A 19,611-nucleotide genomic window follows, 5' to 3' on the forward strand; every position below is an offset into this window, starting at 1 on the left:
ATAACTTAACATAATTTAAGTACACATAATTTAAGTCTGTTTTGATAAAAGTTATTATTATATTCATTATTATTATTATTATTATTATTATTATTATTACTGTGGAAGTTTCACGGTGCCTTCTGAAGTTCTGCATTTCTGGAATATGGCGTTTTAGTAAAAAAAGTTTGCCGACCGCTGTGCCATTACATTTGCACTTAATGTAATTGATTAAAACTGATAAATGAAATTTTATTTTACATTTTATCATCAGAACAAACTGTAAAATGAATGTTTTAGTGCAAGGGTTTACCGAAGAAAAATAACAGAAACATTTTTCTCCTTTTATTCAGGCTGTATATTTTAAATTAAAAAAATTGTTTATCAGTAATAATTTACATAAACATTAATGTTTCTGAAGTAATTAAAAGAGGTAGATCAAGTGCAATGCTAAAAAATATAATAGGTTTAGTTTAAGAGATTTGGAGGTTTTTTTTTTTAATTTTCTTTCAATACAGGTCTTAATTCGAAGCGTTCTTCATTCTCCTGGATTTAAAATGCCATTGCGATGACTTCTTCTGCAAAAGATTTCTGAAACGATGAAAAAAATAAAAAATTAAATTAAAAAATTATATTAACACAGTTTTCAGCAATTATAAATGCATTATAATGTAAAACGATTTTTATAAACACTTCCACAGATATGTTTTAAAAAAACCAACTGAATTCAAATTTTTTTCAGGCTTTCAAAAGAAAGAGTAGTATTTTTGTATCAGAAAGGTTTAAGGCAGTACCTTATAAGGTGTTTCTAAAAAAATTACTGACGAAGCAGATGTAAGCGTAACGATTTTAACACATAAACACGGACAAAGTAAGCATAGACGAATAGTAAGCATGAAGGAAGGAACTCATAACTGTGAACAAACAAAATTTATTTTAATACACTACTATATTTTTTCGTCTGTAACCATATATTATATTCACAAAAAAAAGCAATTATACGAAAAGATTAAAAGGATAATAGTAGCTGTATAGTAGGGTCTCTGCTGCACTAGCAAGCCTGCAGCACTGGGCATGCCCTGTGAGTCCATTGGAGTGGAGTACTTTGGATCTTTCTGTAAGATAAATAGAATTGACTTCCGCTCTTCGGAAATATACTTGTGTGAGTGGCAACGTCAAAAGTTTATCCTCGCCTAATGGCAACAGTCATGGTGGTAAAAGCTATCGTGGGCTAATACGATGACGCCACAGTCTCTTATCTCTTTTTGAAACTGTTGGAAAGAAAAAAAAAAAAAAATCTTTGAAAAATTTCATGTTTTTATAGACTGCTTGTTGTGACAGTGTCATCTGTCGAACACTTTTAAAATTACTTTACCTTTTATTCTGCATACTTTCCTATGTACCCTTAATTTTAACTTATTTCTTATGTATTCATTATATAATGAGGTTTCTTGTAACCGTAACACTTTACGTTAATTATTTTACTTATTTTAATGAATTTTGCACAGTTTTGTTTTTCCTCATATTGAGCAGTTACTTCTTTACACTGCTCAATATTTTAAGTTCAGTACACTTTAATTTAAGGCTGTTAATTACAAAGTATTGAAATGTTAGCAATATTAGAATAATAGAACCATAGCAATATTTTAATTTACTATCTGTACGGTTCTTCATTCTGTAACAGTCTTATAATTATTCATTCTAATATTTCATTTAATTTTAGAGACTCACATAATTTTAACATATTTAAAGGTTTCCAGCGTATTGAGATGTTTGCTTAAAATTTTTAATAACATTCTTATTTGAAAGTATGCTTTTAAAATCTTTGATGCTGGTAATATTTAGATTGAGTCTCCATTATTTTTAAGCCAGCTTGATACATTCTAAATTTTTAGAATGAAGCCTAAACCTATAAGATTAGCAGTCTTAGCGTGCCTTCGTGGTGTAGTGGTCTGCATGCTGGGCGCATATTCCAGAGTTCTGTGGTTCGATTCCAGGCGAAGGCGTTGCTCATTTTTCATCTCTCCTGCTTTAAAAAAAATACATAATGTCTCTACAAACCTTTCATCGGTAATTTCAGAATCTCACTGAAGGTTTCATACACAAATTTTGCTTATTACTTCTACCATATAAAACCTCCTAATACAGTATTTTTTGCTAATGTATTGCATTTATACGGTTAGTTTTTAAAATTTTATGTTCACTGGTTATACGTATTTTACCTAATTTCCTTTCTCCTTCCCTAATTACGCCTATTCCAGCAAGAGAAAACATCAATTATTTGCATCGCATGTGCAAAGAAATTAATAATAATTAAAAAAAAAAAAAAAAAAAAAAAAAAAACATTTTCAATACGAAGCAGAGGTGAATTGTCACTTTTCACATATTTCATTCACGGAGAACCAAAAGTCTTCTCGGGCGTTTTAGTGATAGAGAAAGAGGCAAGGGACACCGCCGGACCCGTCCTCTGCAGTGCTCACATGGGTAAAGTCTGGGATGGACCTGGGTAAAATCGTAGTGTCACCTATATAATGTTTATAGTCCATACTAACGACAGATGCAATCTTGTTCTTCTCGGCATGTTTACATTCGTCGACTTGTTCTGATTAGGTCAGACAACTGAAACAAGCCACAACTAATACCGTTTAACGATCATTCGGTATCAGCACCAGTCAATTGACGTGCGGAAAGGTAATATTTCCCGCTTTACACAAATGATTAGTCCGTTAAGGCGATATTTTTAAAAAAATTATTGGAAACCTTGTAGAGTCATTCGGTTATTTTTTTGAAGCAGGAATGATGAAAAATGAGCAACGCCCTCGCCGGTAAATGAACCATGGAACTCTGGAATATGCGCTCAGCGTGCGGACCACTACACTACGAAGGCATGCTAAGAAGGCGGGAGAAATACCTTACATACTCCCCCTTTAAAAGGGCGACTGAGTTTTTGGAGACCCAATCGCTAAATCCTGGTGACGAAGTATCATCATTAACCACCTTTTAGTTCGGGCTTCACTGCAGAGTAACTTACAATTTATCAATGTCAGGAAACTGAAGAAATGAGCAATGCCCTCGCCGGGTCTCGAACCTCTCGAATATGCGCCGAGCGTGCAGACCACTAAACCACGAAGGCAGGCTAAGAAGGCGGGAGATATACCTTATAAGTTCCTGGCAAATAAGATCGCCTATCATATGGATATTTTCTGGATATTTAGTACAAGAGCATAAAATATTAAACATATGCATTAAGAAGGACGAATATTTCAAACGAAAGACTTGCATATTTCCGGTGAAAATGTATTCCACGGTAAGAGGCCTAATTACCTCTTCTCTAATTTTCATTATTAGAAAACTTTAATTAGAATTGAAAAATGAGCAATGCCCTCGCCGGAACTCGAACCCCGGACCTCTCGAACACGTGCCGAGCTTGCAGACCTTGCACTACGAAGGCATGCTAAGAAGGCATGCTTATATACTCCACCTTTTAAAGGGCGATTGGGGTTTTTAGGGGACCCAATCGCCAAATCCTGACATTTGTTACGCCGAAAGACGAATGATTTATAAGCACGAGTTATAGTCTGAAAATACGTTAATAGCATGTAGTTTTATTATTTTGGAATCATAAAGTAGTAATTATACAACAAATTCATTAAGCTACATATATTTTTAGTTTTTGATTAATGCAAATTATATTAAAAGTTCTCTACATGCTAGAACTAAAATCTTGCAGTGTTTTTTAGGATATGAATTCTATGAGATTATATGAATAAAATCACAATTTGGAAAAAAAATACCTTTCGCAATAATCTGCATAGAAATGCTCATGACTTAATCTCTTAATATCAGATACTTTTCCCTAATTGATATTTTATGTTTTTAGATACATCTCGCTGGACTTAATCTCTTAATATCAGATACTTTTTCCTAATTGATATTTTATGTTTTTAGATACATCTCGCTGAACTTAATCTCTGAATATCAGATACTTTTTCCTAACTGATATTTTATGTTTTTAGATACATCTCGTTTTTCAGTTTTTGCAGGCCCTGATTATGATGTTCGATTTTAAAATTTAATACCTCGCTCAGTTTATGTCGTACGGATGTCAAACGTTTTCTGTTTTATTTTTACAATGAGTTAAAAAAATAGATTTTGTAATTTTGTTCAAAACTGATCTCTTAAATTTAAAAATGCCGAAATAAAACTCTTTGCGTATTTTAAACATTTTTGTAATTGAAGGTGAGCTTAGGGAGCAGCCCGGTCCACCTTGCAAAACAAATTTTGCCCTATGACCCTATACGGGCTAAACCAGTACAAAAACCACAAACAAGGGCAACCAGCGGCCCAGCCATGTTCAAAATACCCTATAAATAAAATTATGCAGCAGAAAATTAAAACTAAGCACCGAGAAACCAGGCCCCGAGTCCGAGCAACTAAAACGTTAGAATGAAGCAACAAAAGAAACTCAAAATATACATTCAGCCAGCATTTCAAAATATAGCTGCTTGATAAAATTTTCCTTTTTAAAACACACAAGGAAAGAAGAGAAACATAAACTAATCGTAATTCATCAAAATGGTGTGTTAATAATTAAATAAAAAATAAAGAGAAATTAATATTCACACATCACGCAAACATCCACACAACCATACAAACACACGAATCACATAATGCCAATGGATTCTTTATTGTTAGTAATAATCTTCATAATCTTATGTGCTATTGCTCTTGCCTTAAGTAAACCATTTTTCATGAAATCTATGTTCGCTCCATCAATGCATCTGGTTAACTTACATTCTGTAATAAAGTGGACATTGTCTCTTACTTTTGTACATACTTTACATAAATCATTATCTTGAACATAAAATCTTTTCAGATAAAAGGGAAATCTCTTGTGACCTGTAATTAACTGATTCAAGTCAATGTCATTGTTAATATTCATATTATTCTTAGGAACAAAAATCTTCATGAACATATTATTTTTATAAGAGTTTTCCCATTGAGTCCGCCGTTTATCTATACAATGTCACACTTCATAATGTTAATGCATCTTCTCCTGGAGGCTCGTACATTGACAGTTTCCATATCATTACTCATTGTTGTCCCCTTTGCTAAGACATCCGCCCTCTCATTGTCCAAACAACTAATATAGGCTTTAACCCAATTAAAATTCAATTGATGCCTTACCTCCAATTGGACCACCAATTGTTTAATAATTTGAATAGTTAGGGTCAGAAAGTGCTTGAAGAACTGGCATACAATCAGAATGTATTGTAATTACATGTGATTCATTAAGATGTTTTACAAATCACTCCAAGGCCTTTTTGTATAGCAATCAGTTCAGCTTGATACAACGAATTACACAGTCCAGTCACATTAATGTGACCACCACGTACTTTCCATGTCAGAGTTAAATAACCAATCACAGAAGGCAGGTGGCAGCACAGTGCAGTTGAGCGTATATAAAGGGTGTGTGAGGGCTTCGGAAAACATTTCAATCGTTGGCGTAATGCAGAAACGAAGCGATTTATCCGACTTCCAAAAGGGCATGATCATTGGCTTTCGGGCCAAGGGTGGAAGCATTTCCGAAACGGCTGAGTTTGTGAACTGTTCGCGTGCCGCCGTGGTAAAAGTGTACCGTGCATGGCAAAATGGGACTGTCCAAAATCAGCGACGTGGCAAATGTGGTGCACCACGGGCCATAGATGACAGAGGCGAACGACGGTTGCGGAGATGCGTTCGGGCAGATAGACGGGCTACCGTTGAGCAACTGACCACCAAAATGAACCAAGGGGCTACCAAAAGTGTCTCCCAAAGTACTATTCAGCGAACATTGCTGCGTCTGGGCCTCCGAAGCAGACTCCTGGTTCGTGCACCTATGCTGACTGCTGTTCATCGACGCCGAAGGCTAGAATTTGCACGCCAATACAGCAGCTGGACGTCCACTGAGTGGCGACAGGTTGCGTTTTCGGATGAATCGCGTTTTATGCTCCATCGGACAGATGGACGTTGGCGTATAAGGCGTGAAACCTCTGAAAGGAACCACCCTGCAACCATTGCCGGAACGGTCCAAGCTGGAGGCGGGAGCATTATGGTCTGGGGAATGTTTTCCTGGCATTCTCTAGGTTCACTGATCATTGTGGAAGGCACAATGGATCAATACAAGTACGCATCTGTCCTTGCGGTCCATGTTCACCCCTACATGCGCATTGTTTTTCCTCAGGATGATGGCATCTTCCAGCATATTTATTTTATTATGTATGGCACCTCGCATTGTTTAAGGACAATGCGAGGTGCCATACAGCTGCCAGTGTACGTGCGTGGTTCGAAGAGCAGCAGGATGAGTTTACCGTCCTCCCCTGGCCAGCAAACTCACCTGACTTAAACCCAATCGAGCATCTGTGGGACCATCTCGATCGAGTTGTTCGCGCCATGGATCCTCAACCGCGTAATCTAGCGCAGCTGGCCACGGCATTAGAGTCGGCATGGCTCAACATCCCAGAGAACACCTTCAGGGACCTATGTGAGTCTCTTCCTGCACGTCTCGCAGCAGTCCGCTCTGCGAAAGGTGGTTATTCTGGCTTTTGACAGATGGTCACATTAATGTGACTGGACTGTGTATATTTTTATAATTTAAACTTCGCATGTTCAATCTGCAGTCCATGATAGAACACTACAAATGCTAAGCCAATTTTTTCCCTCCAACCCCGAGCCATCCGTATAGACCTCAATATCATTAAATACAGGAATGCACCTATTAAAAATAATTGATCTTCTTTCCCTTGGATGTAAAAGATGACAATTAAAAATATAAAAAGCAGTGTTAAAAACAATATCATCTGTATATATATAAAAGTCAATCTTATTTGATCTCCATAAAAACTTTTTATAGTAAAAGTCATAGGACAACGAGATGGATGGAATGCCAGCAAGTATATTAGCAATTTCCGTAAGAGCAGTTCTAAAAAGTCTTGTGATTGCGAGAGCCAGCCTCTCTGGATAGAATTCAATTTGTTCCTTAGTCTCAGCAACTCCGCCGCCCTAGAATCCCAAGCTCCAACACCGTACATTATAATAGGAGCAATAACACATTAATAAATTTGTTTCATAGTCCTACTCTTAATAGCTATAATAGGAGCAAAAACACATTCATAAATTTGTTTCATAATCCTACTCTTAGTGGCTAAAATCTCCCCAGAGAAGGATCTCTTATAAAATTGTAAAATAGTATCCGTTTTTTTATGGACCATATCAAAATGATCCTTAAACGATAACTTATCATCAAAAATAACTCCAAGGAACTTTAAATTCCTTCCTTTCTTCTCACCTTTATATCGCAGTCTGGGATATATAGTATGTTTACCTCTCCGCGAGAAAAGCATAGCCTTGGTTTTGGTAATATTTAATTTCAATTTTCTATTCAAAGCCATTCTTCTATAACATCCTAAATTTTCACAAAAGTTCTTTCAATCTTCTCGAGGGAGGACTCAGCTGTCAAAACTATTAAATCATCAGCATAGCATATAAATTTTGCATTAATAGGTAACTCCTTATGTAATAAATCGTTAATAACCAGGTTACAGAGCAGCGGAGAGCTATTCGACCCCTGTGGGCATCCTTGAAATTGAAGGTATAGTCTACGCACATCGGTTGCTAAAATTACTAAACATCAGTCGCTTTTCACAGGAAAATTAACCTCAGCCTTATTTTTAAACATGCTGCTGAAATGATAAAGTAGTTACTTACTGCCGTAGTAGCTGAATCATCTGAGGAGCTTGCTGTAGAATCTGCGTTGCTAGATGAAGAACCTCCGTCACTCGATGATGAAGCTACAGTAGTAACTGAGCTAACTGTAGGAGTAGTAGCTGAATCATCTGCCTTAGATGAATCATTTGCTTTTGTCGAATCATCTGTTTTAGAATCTGAAGCATCTGCTGGAGTAGATGAACTTCCTGCGGTATCAGCTGGAGTAGCTGCTGAAGTGGCCTCCGTATCAGCTGGTCTTGAATAAGCCGAGTTTAGAGTCGCAAAAATCACCACAAGCAAAAGGAGCAAATTTTGGACAGAAGCCATCTTTGATTAATCTGTTAAATATAAAAAAGGTTAAGAGATACCAGGAGTTTTCTGCATAATCTATATAAAATATACTGTGTAAATTTGCTACCAGAAAATGCATCGTAATTTCTCGGTTATTAAAAAATAAATGTGATAGTAATACAGTTACATGAAATTGTAACATTTCACTCATTTTAAATGCTGTGACCAGTGTTCACTCATTTAAATGCTTGACTCATTTAAATGTTCACGTTTTTAAGAAGTAAATTTTCTATTAACGGGAGAAAACCTCCTCCTCTCTCAAAATTCCACTTTTTAAACTTGTTTAAATTTCTTTTTAGTAATTCACAATATTTGGTTTTACTTTTGGTTTTGATTTTTCCTTTTATCCTTGCCTACATGAATGACGAAATACAAATTGAATAATTCAAAGAGTTAGGTTTGGAAGCAACTTTCCCTTGATAAGTCTGCCTCCTGCCTGCCCAATAATTATTCACTTATGCACTTTTATAAATTTTTAGGATTAAAAAATTTATTGGAATTACATATTCATAGATTTTGATACTTGCACTTGATTTACATATGCTCTCAGAATTTAAATGATATTGTAGGTTAGTTCGCAGCAATAATTAATCATTTATTTGTAATTCAATTACCAAAGGATCCAAGACAATGCAGCTTCAATGACAACAATAAGAGAAATATACTATACAATACTGGCATCAATGACAAATTCAAAAACTGCAATGCAACCTCAATCAATACAACTAAATACAACCTCAATCAATACTACTAAATACAACTTCAATCAATACAACTAAATACAACACAAATTCAATACAACAATACTACGACAGCCTGGACTACAAAGCTGAAACACAACAATTTCAACAAAACTTACAAACTGTTGATTAATAAACTCTACGATTTGAAAGCGAACGGTGGCAACACTTTTTGAAATAAAGCATTTTTATCTCTAGACTGTTGCCACTTGCTAATATGAGAACGAAAATTAGTGTTTACATAATTTTTAATTAATATCGCGGCGGCTGATTAAAGCTGTATGAAGATGAGAATGGTCGAAATGGCTTCCTACGAATTTTCGGAATCCGGGGGTACCTCTTTCGAAACTCAAATCCCCGCCGTTCCGGAGGAGATTATGTCACAGACAAACCAACAAACAGACGCTCACATATTATAATAGCACAGATTCGTTTGCATACCACGGGACAGTAATTAAGGATAGGAAAATTTCTAGATGAGTTTTGTTTTCTTCATCACCAGGAAATTATTTAAACTTAAAAAGAAAACTATATAGCGCATAACAAAACTAAAAGTGTTATGCGTTGTTGTTGTTACGTATTGCCGTCAATAGATGGCGGAAGCTGTCTACCAGACTTTACGAATTAAGCTACTTTTAACTTTTTTGTTTCTTTTTTTTTTTAGATGGCATCAGATATGCCGCGCACATTATTCGCCGGTCTTATATGTGAAGTTTTATAAAAAAAATATACTATTAATATGTTAATATTTATAATTATTTCTATTTTTGATGGTATTCCACTGGGAAATTTATGTTTTAATTCAAATGTGAAGCGGATTCTATGAGGCATGTGAAGCTGATTGTATGAAGTACTGAAGTTGTTATTCGTCAAAAAGCGTGGGCATTATCGAGGTAAATGAAATGTAATTCTTTTTTCTCTAAATTTTGAAAGTATAAAGAGATACTACGATAGTGGAATCACATCGTCTAAATATTTTTAAAGTTTATAAATATATATCACAGGTCTGCTCTGCTCCGAACAACCTTTGACAGCTAGTCTCGGCGTAGTTCTGATTTCGCTTTTAATTTCTTTACCGGTGTTTTTTTATTTTTCAGCACAATATCAAAGAAAAATATAACAATCTCAAACGTTTAAAGGTTGAAGAAAATTATTTCGCAGATGGCAAACAAGACATTTGATTTTAAACGCAATTAATTAATTATCTGTTATGAGAAAATATTCTGTACAATTAATTTTCCAGTCGTGACATATGCCAATGACAATGGTATTCAAATGTCTACATAAATCTGCACAATAATTCCAAATTATTTAGCTTCTTTATCCGGCTGAATTTAAAAGCAGGTTTCAATGTTAAAAAATATCCATAATTGCCTGTTGCTGGTAGAAAATGCCAGAAATGTAGAAAAGCAGTTACTGCAAAAGTAATTGCATTGAGATAGATTATGTAATACTATTTGGAATATTTATCGGTCTCAAAAACGTTACGAATTTAGAGGTTATTTAAAAACAAGTATGCTGACTTTCGGCAGTTGATGTCTAAAATATTTAAATTGTGTAAAAGTGTGAACAGAGGATGTGCTCACTTTTTTCGCATCGACATAGCGTTTTGAATCATCCTACTTTAAAGCGAAATATGCGAAGTAGTCTTTTAAAGAAGAAATACCTGCAAAATTCACAGACTGCATGTTACATACCTTGATGGAATTTCATAACGAATGTAATTAGGAATTCATGACATTTATATTAAGACTGTAAGGCCACCGATTTAATTCTCAGCAACACTGCTCAAATAATATTAAATCAAAATAGATCATTGTAATAAGTTTTGATGTGGGTTTACAAATGGCGCCATCTAGAATCTAAACTGAAAGAAACGATTTTCTGTCGATCAAATCGAAACATGAATCTTTTGTTTCGAAGGCGCGTATTTTAGCGATTGTACCCAAAGCATGCCTCGAATCCGCCCTTAAATACACACCATATCATTTCTGCAGTGAAGTGAGATCTCCCGCCCAGCCGGTTAGTGACTTTGATTGCCGTAGCGTAGGGCCCGGGTTCGAAAACCGGAGAAGGCAAGGATGTAACTGTCCCTTCATAGGAGGCAATGGTGGCCACCTATTTAGATGCTTCCATAATGAAATATCCACCACTTCCGGTCCTTGCAGTGGCGCAAGACTGCAAGGACCGGCGCTGTTAAATAAAGCGCACGGACATTTAAACAAATGAAGTAAGATCTTTACATAAGCCATCCTCCACTAGTGCACTGTAGCGCCCACCAGACACCGAGCGGTTAAAGTGCTAAACACTGGCATTTCGTCCGAGGTTAAAAATTCGGCGAACGGGCTAGGTGCATGGGCGTTTTTGTGGTTTTCTCCATTATAACGTGCATACAAGCCAGTTTCTCTTAAAAAGTCCTCCACGTAACGTCCTGCATAACGTACATAGGTAAATGCTGACAAATATTGTACTTTTTAGCTTTTCTAAAATTTAAATATTTTTTTTTTATATTTAATTAATTGTTGACACTATTTTAAAAGCACTGCGATTTTTTAATGCCTTAAAGAGATGCAATTGCTTTAACGGAAAGAAGAAAATGATGCTTAACAGTAAAGCTGAATAGAAGAAAAGAAGTGGGTTAGTAAGAGTAAGCGCAACAGCACACTGGTAGACTGCGAGCTCAGCGAGAGAATAGGAAAACCTTAACAAACCCTTTTGGGGCACCGTTAAAATGCCGTTAAGGGGGCTCATACACCTTAAAACCCCTTATGATCTTCGGATATGTGACTGTTGCAAGAATTGAGATATTTTATTTATTTCAAAAGCAATTACTTCCAACCTTTTACAGCTGACTACATAATATAGCTGCTTTCGGAACTAGTAACCCGAAAGTTTGTATTGCCACAAATGTTTTTGTAATTTAATCCGTTTGGTGACAAAAGGTTTAGCCATGTTTCCACCTTGCGCGCATGATACTTTAAAATGGCTAATGGTACATACTTGAAATTTGATGGAATTCTTTATATGGGCACTATTTTCTAACTGAACCAAAAATCTGATGAATATTTTAATATTAAAAAAATTTTATGCATGAAAACATTACAAAATTTTTTTAATAAAATACATTTTATAAACTCAACTCCAAATAAAATAAAAATTTAACAAGAAATTCTTAGAATTTTTGCTTCTCAGTAATTTCCAAATGTTATAAAAGCTATATATTAAATATGCAACAGAATATTTTAAACTGTTCGCGCAAGGTGGAAACATGACAAAAAAATTTTTTCACAAAGCGGATTAAATTATAAAAATATTTGTGGCAACACAAACTTTCTGCTTACTATTCCAGAAAACAGCTATATTATGTAGTCAGCTGTAAAAGTTGGAAGTAATTGCTTTTAAAATAAATAAATTGTCTTAATTCTTGCAACAGTCACATATTCGAAGATCTTATGGGTTTTAAGATGTACGAGTCCCTTTAATATGACCGTTCAGATTTTTCTTTCTTTTTTTTTTTTTTTTTTTTTTTTCGTTTTTGTAATTGCGGAATTTTTGCTATTAACTTAATAGCTTTCTTTCTGAAGGCGTGAAACCCACTGTATTCGTTTTCATTTTCTCAGATCGGCTTAAAGTTGGCATAAATTCAGATTAAAATTTTAAAAGAAATGTAAAGGATCTTAGAAAGTATAACAAAACGTTTTCGATAAAAAAAAATTAAATTATTGGAAATAAAGAAGTACACAAAGTAACTACAAATGCCTTGTTTCATTTAAGTAAATAATCTTAAAAAGTTTGACTGCTAAATCAGTGTGAATAGGTAGCTGAAAATGTAAAAAATCTAACTATATTTAGGCTCACCAGCGGCTGAACGGTAAAAGTCACTGAACACTGGTACTTCTGTCCGGGATTCGAACCCATTGAACGGGCTAGCTGGATGGGTGTTTTCGTATTTTTTCCCGTTCGTAGAGTGTGTACCAGAAGGTATCTTTTAGAAAGCCCTCCACGAAGACATTTTTCCTCTTTAGCGGACAGAATATCATGATAAGTAGATGAATATGTTTGAGGAAAACTGAGGGTTCAAAGTTGCAGACCTTTTTGCAAGCTTTCAATAGTGATGTCTCTTTGTTTTTAGCGTAATACTGTATAGAGAGCTTGTTTCAAGCTTCGTTGCATCTGTTTTCAGAAGCAGGAATATACTTAGTTAGTTTCACTCCATTCTGATGTAGTACACTTCTAAGATAGTTAGATTTGTGTATTAGATGAAGATTGGTTATTATGAAATATTGATGCAAACAATTCCTTAAATAAAGGTAAATTCTATAATTTACAGGGAATGGATTAATATTTAATCTCGAAAACTTTACATCAAATTTTTTAACAGTGAGGAATTTCAAACAAATATATTTTGATAGAGAGTGTTGTAAACGTAGAAATTATTTCCTTTAAGATGAAATGAAAGCTTTAATCAACTAAAACTTCACATAAAACAGAACATCAAATGATGCATTATGAAAACAACATTTAAACAAAGAATAACAACATTTTTTTTTTAAATTTGAAATTCGAAACAATTTCGAAATTTGGGAGTCCCGGTCCGCATGTTCGGATGGAGGATTACGTTATTCAAAGTTTGATGGCTCTAGATACCTTCGTTTTTTCATAATGCGAGAAACATTCATAGATTCATGCAGATCCTTCATTATTTAATTTCTTTAAATATAATAGAGAGCTATAATGTATTTCGTGCTAACAATTTGAAAAGTGAAGCGAACATTTATAGTGAAACTACGCAAAATGCCGTTTCGAAACCTTCTAGGCTACTGCCCTTTTGGGCTAATAATACATTTATTAATTTAGAAGTCAAACAACAAAAATCAGCGTTATATTTTCAAATTTTCACAGGACTAGTTTCGATGGTTTTACAGAACCATCATCTTCAGCTGCAAAAACGCAAAATGAGCTTTCTGATATATTTTTTTTCGAGGAGTATATAACTAAGGGCTTTATACCCAGGATATTTGTCCCAGCACCTTGTGCTGCACAACGCACTTAGATGTACACAGTCTTTACTTGATTATGTCAAAGCACTCAAACACTAAAGAGAATGATGTCTTCCTGAAAGACCTTTCTAAGGTTACACATTAGGAAAACCACGAAAGCGCCCTTGCAGTCAACCCGTTCTTCGAGATTCAAAGCCCGGCCTGTATTACATATGTTTTAAAATTTGGAGAAAGCAACCCCCAAGAAATAAAGCCTCGAAACTTTGTTATATAAGAGATAGAATCATGGTCTGAGCAGGGATTCTTTTGAATGGCTGCACTAACATACCTACTCTAGCTGTGCAACCATGAATGCTGAAATTAAGGGGTGAAATTTCTGATCCATATGTCAAGCATTTAGAAGTCCAGTCTATAATAGCATCCTCCTAACAGTCGAAAACGCTTGTTCCCGATGCGCTGTACTGGCGACTAATTACCTTGAGAGCAAAGGTATGGAGCGGAGGGAAGTGTCCCGCTTATTCTCAGAATTTAAACGTCACAGAACGTGTGTGGGATGCAGTAGCATACTGATTTGCCTCACTGCAGCTCACAGCTGACACTCTGCAGCGGTGTGTTACCTTTATTTATTAAATATCATATTCTTCGCACTTAAACCATAAAATTCAATCCAACAGCAATACCGCAGAATATTCAAAAGGGTATATCTGTAGAATATACAGCCTCACGCGCTGGGATAAAAATGTCTTCCCTCCCCCCCGTACAGTGTTGCCATTGCTCGCTTTGAAAGTTTTGAGTTTCTTAATAAAAAAACTCATAAATGATTTACAAAACATGAAATAAATGATAAAAAAATTCCAAATCTCAAATTTGGGCTTGCAGATGCCCATATTCGGGTGGAGACGTACGTTATTCAAAATTGAATGGCTCTAGATACCGTTGTTTTATAACAATGCGAGAAATATACTTATTCTTCATTATTTAATTTCCTTATACAGAGCGATAATATTTGGTGGCAAAAGGGTATATCTGTATAATATACAGCCAATTTCAAAAGTGATTCGCCGTTTATAGTGAATCGACGTAAAATGCAAAAGGAAATTAATAGCCCTTCTGAGCTAACACTTCTTTGGGCTAATAATGAAGAATCTGCATAAATGCACGTATCTTTCTCGCATTGTGATAAACAATGGCATCTAGAGCCATCGAATTTTGAATAGCATAATCCCCCACCGAATATGGGCATCTCGAAGCCCTAATTTGGAATTTGTTTCACTATCGATTTCATATTTTGTAATACTTTAACGAATTTTTTATTAAGAAACTCAAAGATTTGAAAGCGAGCAATGGCAACACTGTGCGAAATTTTTTTTTTTTTATCTCCAGCGCGTGAGACTGTGTATCGGAAATTCTAACGATGTACTTATTTTAAATTTATTTTGCGATATTGTTATTGATTTGAATTTTTATGGTTTAAGTGGGAAGAACATGATATTTAATAAATAAAGGTAACGTACAAAACGTTAAACAACACGCCCCTTGGGCGTAATGTAAAATCTGAAAGCTTTCAGACTTTTTTAAAATTTTTATTTTCTGTTTTTAAAATTGATTGTTTTAATATTAACACTTTATTTTCACTTAAAAACAATATGATTTTAGACTGCGAGACTGTGAATCTGGAATTCATGGAATTATTCCTGATCAAAATTTGTACGATTGTTTTATAAATATATGTTTCGGCAAAAAAGGGAGGGAACGTAAGAGTTCAACGTCTGCAGGTAAGGGCTTTGAGATTAGTATGCTTCTTTAATAGTTTCTACCCCAAAACTTCATTCACTTTGTGATCTTAACCGCAATCTAGTAACAAATAGCTCAATGCATACAACCAAGTTACTAAAAATGCAATTAATACATCAGTAAAATATTTGCACAATTAGCATAATGTCTTTGATACTTTATTTTAATAAGAAGTTCAATATTAATAAATCATAAATATGTTTATTAAAAATAAACATTTTATTAAAAATAAACATATAGTAAACTTTCGTTATCTCGAGGCTTTAGAAACTAGAGAAAACTATCAGAGATTCCCATATTAACTTATCGGGTTAAGATTATTTCCATATTAAATTATTCTATATAATTTACATTTATTTAAATGAATCAAACTCATAGATTTAACACTTTTGGAACTTTCTAACTTACAGAAAATATTCTATGGTAATAAAATTATGAAAAAGAAATACAATTAAAATAATAAAACATCGTATTTTCTTAAATAATTTATCTAAATCTATAATTATTTAAAAATATTATTTATATTAATATTATATAATATTTATATTAAATAAAATAGTAAATTCATATTATTTTAAATTTATTAATTGTAGTTATATTAATCGAACTTTTTTAAAATTTTGGCGCAAATATTCTGGATATTCAGAATTATTTTAAACTATTTTATCACGTATTGTTATGTATAAGTATCTATCTTGGGATTAGTGAGAACTGAGTTAAAATATAATTTAAAATCTATTTAAGCTACATAATAAGTCATAACATTTATTAGTATAAATTATATTTATACTAATAAAATTATTTACTGATACTTCTGTATCAAAAACAAACATTTCATATTCCTTTGGTAGTTTAATATAAATTTGACACTAAGCGAGCCCTTAAAAACCGATTGTTTAATAATTGACCGGAAGGAATCTGTAAACGTGATTCTGATATTTCCGTTAATTTAATATATTTGGAGATTAAATATTTATTCGAAAAACTTAGAATTTATTGATTAATATTTAATAACTCTATTGTTTAAAGAAAGTTTCGCCCAATGTAATGAATCAAAAGTAAGGTCAAAATGTTCCTCTGCTCTGTTGCACTCTCATAATAATAATAATAATAATAATAATAATAATTAAATACTTGAAAATTTTGATTTCAAATTCCTAAGTACTAATCTAAGTACGATAATACCAATTCTAAATTAATGTGAAATTTGAGCTTACCTTTTTTTTTTTTAACACAAAGATTTCGTGTGAGGTTACGTTTATTGATTGTCAGTAATCCAACTAAGCGTTTCGCACAGAGCTTCAAGGTATACTGATACTATCTAGATTCCTCTTCTCAGTTTATTTTTTTCGTCATAACCTAGCTTTCCTTGCATACTTTCGTTTCATTACGCATGCGCGTGTTTTCGAAATTCGTTCTACTGTATTTTCTGACTTCTCAGCCTTGGCACCATAATGCAGCTGACAAATACGGATTGAAATACTTTCACACCAAATAGTTTCTAAGCTTTCAACTGCATTCTCATACATTTCTTTTTAAAGATAATATTCCAGGGATTTAGAAGCGCCATGATCGTCAGACCAAGATCGAAACTTCGGAATTAATCTCGACGAAACATTATTTATTTTTTATATAAACGGATCGTACATTAGTTTTGCCTTCAATCGTGTGCGAAGCATTTTTCTTTATGTAAATCCGTTTTCTAATAATCTCATACCAATGGCAGATTTATGAAGTGTCAGCCTCATCTCACCAGGGAGATTTTATATTTTTTTTTACGCTTGTACACTGCGTTTTCCTCAATTCGGAAAGTTACTGCCACATGTGCGACGGCTTAAATACGCTGTTGCCAATAACTTTGGTTAATTTGTTTTTAGTAGTTACTATTCCTTTTATTTTACATATCACGAATTTGAGTCTATGGGCAGCGAAAAGAGGCAAAAATGTTACTGAAGGTTGGGTCTGTTCAAGGATTCCTTAATTTTTTATCATACCCTCCATTCCGTAAATTAATAACTCTTAACATGAGTCATCCCTAAAGAAAGACTACACACATAAAGTTTTTTGTTTTTAAAATAAGTGCACGATATCAAATTAAATAAAAGTTTTTTTTTGTCTTGTTAGCGATACAGTTTGAATTTGAAATGTTAGGATTAAGAACTTTTCCAAAAGATGTAAATAACCCTAATATTTCACTAACAGAAAGACTGTGGAATGATCTTGCAGAACTGGAAATCCTTCTTTCAACACCGTATATAGCCACAAAAACGTTTTTTGTTTTTAAAATAAGTGCACGATATGAAATTAGAGAAAACGAAATTGCACGATATCAAAATAGAGTCGGAGTCATGCAGTCGGAATCGGAGTCGGGTAGATTTTGGGGTAAAAAGAGTCGGAGTTGGAGTCGCTAAAAACACATCGACTCCGACTCCAGTTTTTGTTGAACAGTTTGAATTTGAAATGAAATTAAAGTGAATTGGAAAAAAAATAAATGACAAACTGAGTTAATATTTTTATTTATGGACTACATACATTAATAAATAGATATTTTCTATTTTATTGACATATTAGTAAATAAACATAAGGGAGCAGGATGGATGTGATATTTGCCATTATTGATTAAACTGATTCATTTAGTTACTAATCTCATTGGTGAATTGAGGTAAGCAGCAAGAACTCTCAAAATCGATGCCATTCTTAGGAGGCAAGCAGGAAAAGGAGCAACACAATGGAGAAGTAAGTATTTGATGATATAAAAGTGGTTGTTAGGATTAAGAACTTTATCAGAAGATGTAAATAACCCTAATATTTCACTAACAGAAAGACTGTGGAAAGGTCTTGTAGAACTGGAAATCCTTCTTTCAACACAGTATATAGCCACAAACAAGCTACAATCTGAAGAATGAACAGGAGACGAGAATGTTAGAAGATGTAGATAACCTTAATGTTTCACTAACAGAAAGACTGTTAAATGATCTTGCAGAATTGGAAACTCTTCTTTCTATACCGTATATAGCCACCAAAAACCTACAATCTGAAGAATTAACAAGAAGCAAGACTGGAAGAATGCGATGTTTGTTCTTTCTGAAATGGAGAGTTTATTGCAGAAGGAATCATTTCTTCAATGAAGAAAAGAGAAACTAGTTTGCTAAACAAAACGATCGCGCTGAGTCCAATATATGTAGATCCAAAATGCCGAAATTTGTTGGATGACAAACAAATTAAAAAGGCAAAGAAAGCCATCTGTGAACTTTCATTAAGAATGAAATTATTCTCAGAACAACTGAAGTATTCAAATCAGGACAGTCAAACTGCAGATATTGCAACTGAGTCTCTGTCATCTTCATCCACTGATGAATTAGATGGGAAATATTTGGATAATATTGAAAAGGCTAAGGCAAAGCGAATGAAAATAAAGAACCAAGAGCCTTTAGGTATAAAAATGAAAAAATACAAACAAGATTTCTACACGGCCTTTGAAGAAATAGATAAATCTGATTGCTCTTGCAAGACACCTCTTTTAGAACTTACAAAAATCTATCCTGAAAAGTTAAAGGAAGTAGCCGTAACAGTAACAGCTCTTCTTCGTACTCAAATCGGTGTGGAAAGACTCTTCTCAGTTCTGAAGTTTATTAAATCGGATCTATGGTCCTCTAACAAAGAAGATCTTGCCGAAGTTTTACTGTTTCTTAGAAATTACCAATGCCAGTTTTTCCATTTCATAATAAATGTTATTTAATATAGAAAATATGCTATGCATCAATTTTTATCTGTAGCATCTACTACTTCTTTTATATTGAAAAAAAATAAGCTGTACCCATGTTTATATGTTTACATATATATGAAGGTGTCGGAGTCGAAGTTGGAGTCGTTAAAATTCCAGGAGGCGTAGTCGGTCATTTTCTCTACGGACTCCACAGCCCTGCTTTTCTGAACAAAGGTAGAGTAAAATGTTTTACGGAAACTAGCGACTCGTTTATTATTATTAAAATATATAGAAC

The 19,611-nt window shown here is 33.9% G+C and overlaps 1 protein-coding gene across 3 annotated transcripts; it reads right to left on the reverse strand.

The window, feature by feature from the left end:
* Positions 1 to 311: 311 nt before the first annotated feature.
* Positions 312 to 16,985, reverse strand: LOC118189162 (uncharacterized). 3 transcript variants are annotated; one of them, XM_035359713.1, is made up of 3 exons: positions 16,828 to 16,984; positions 7,726 to 8,063; positions 312 to 570 (listed from the first exon to the last, which is right to left on the reverse strand). In XM_035359713.1, the coding sequence occupies exons 2-3, from the start codon at positions 8,050 to 8,052 to the stop codon at positions 532 to 534; spliced, it is 366 nt and encodes a 121-aa protein (XP_035215604.1). In that variant the 5' UTR covers positions 8,053 to 8,063; positions 16,828 to 16,984; the 3' UTR covers positions 312 to 531. The 3 variants fall into 3 exon arrangements, with proteins under 3 accessions (XP_035215604.1, XP_035215600.1, XP_035215603.1); XM_035359709.2 differs by lacking the exon at positions 312 to 570 and adding an exon at positions 895 to 1,250 and having other exon boundaries at positions 16,828 to 16,985; XM_035359712.2 differs by lacking the exons at positions 312 to 570; positions 16,828 to 16,984 and adding exons at positions 895 to 1,250; positions 14,145 to 14,168.
* Between the last annotated feature and the right edge of the window lie 2,626 nt (positions 16,986 to 19,611).

This window comes from Stegodyphus dumicola, chromosome 5 (assembly GCF_044657685.1).
Source record: "Stegodyphus dumicola isolate Sdum_Otavi_A_Nest chromosome 5, ASM4465768v1".
Lineage (NCBI taxonomy): Eukaryota > Metazoa > Arthropoda > Arachnida > Araneae > Eresidae > Stegodyphus > Stegodyphus dumicola.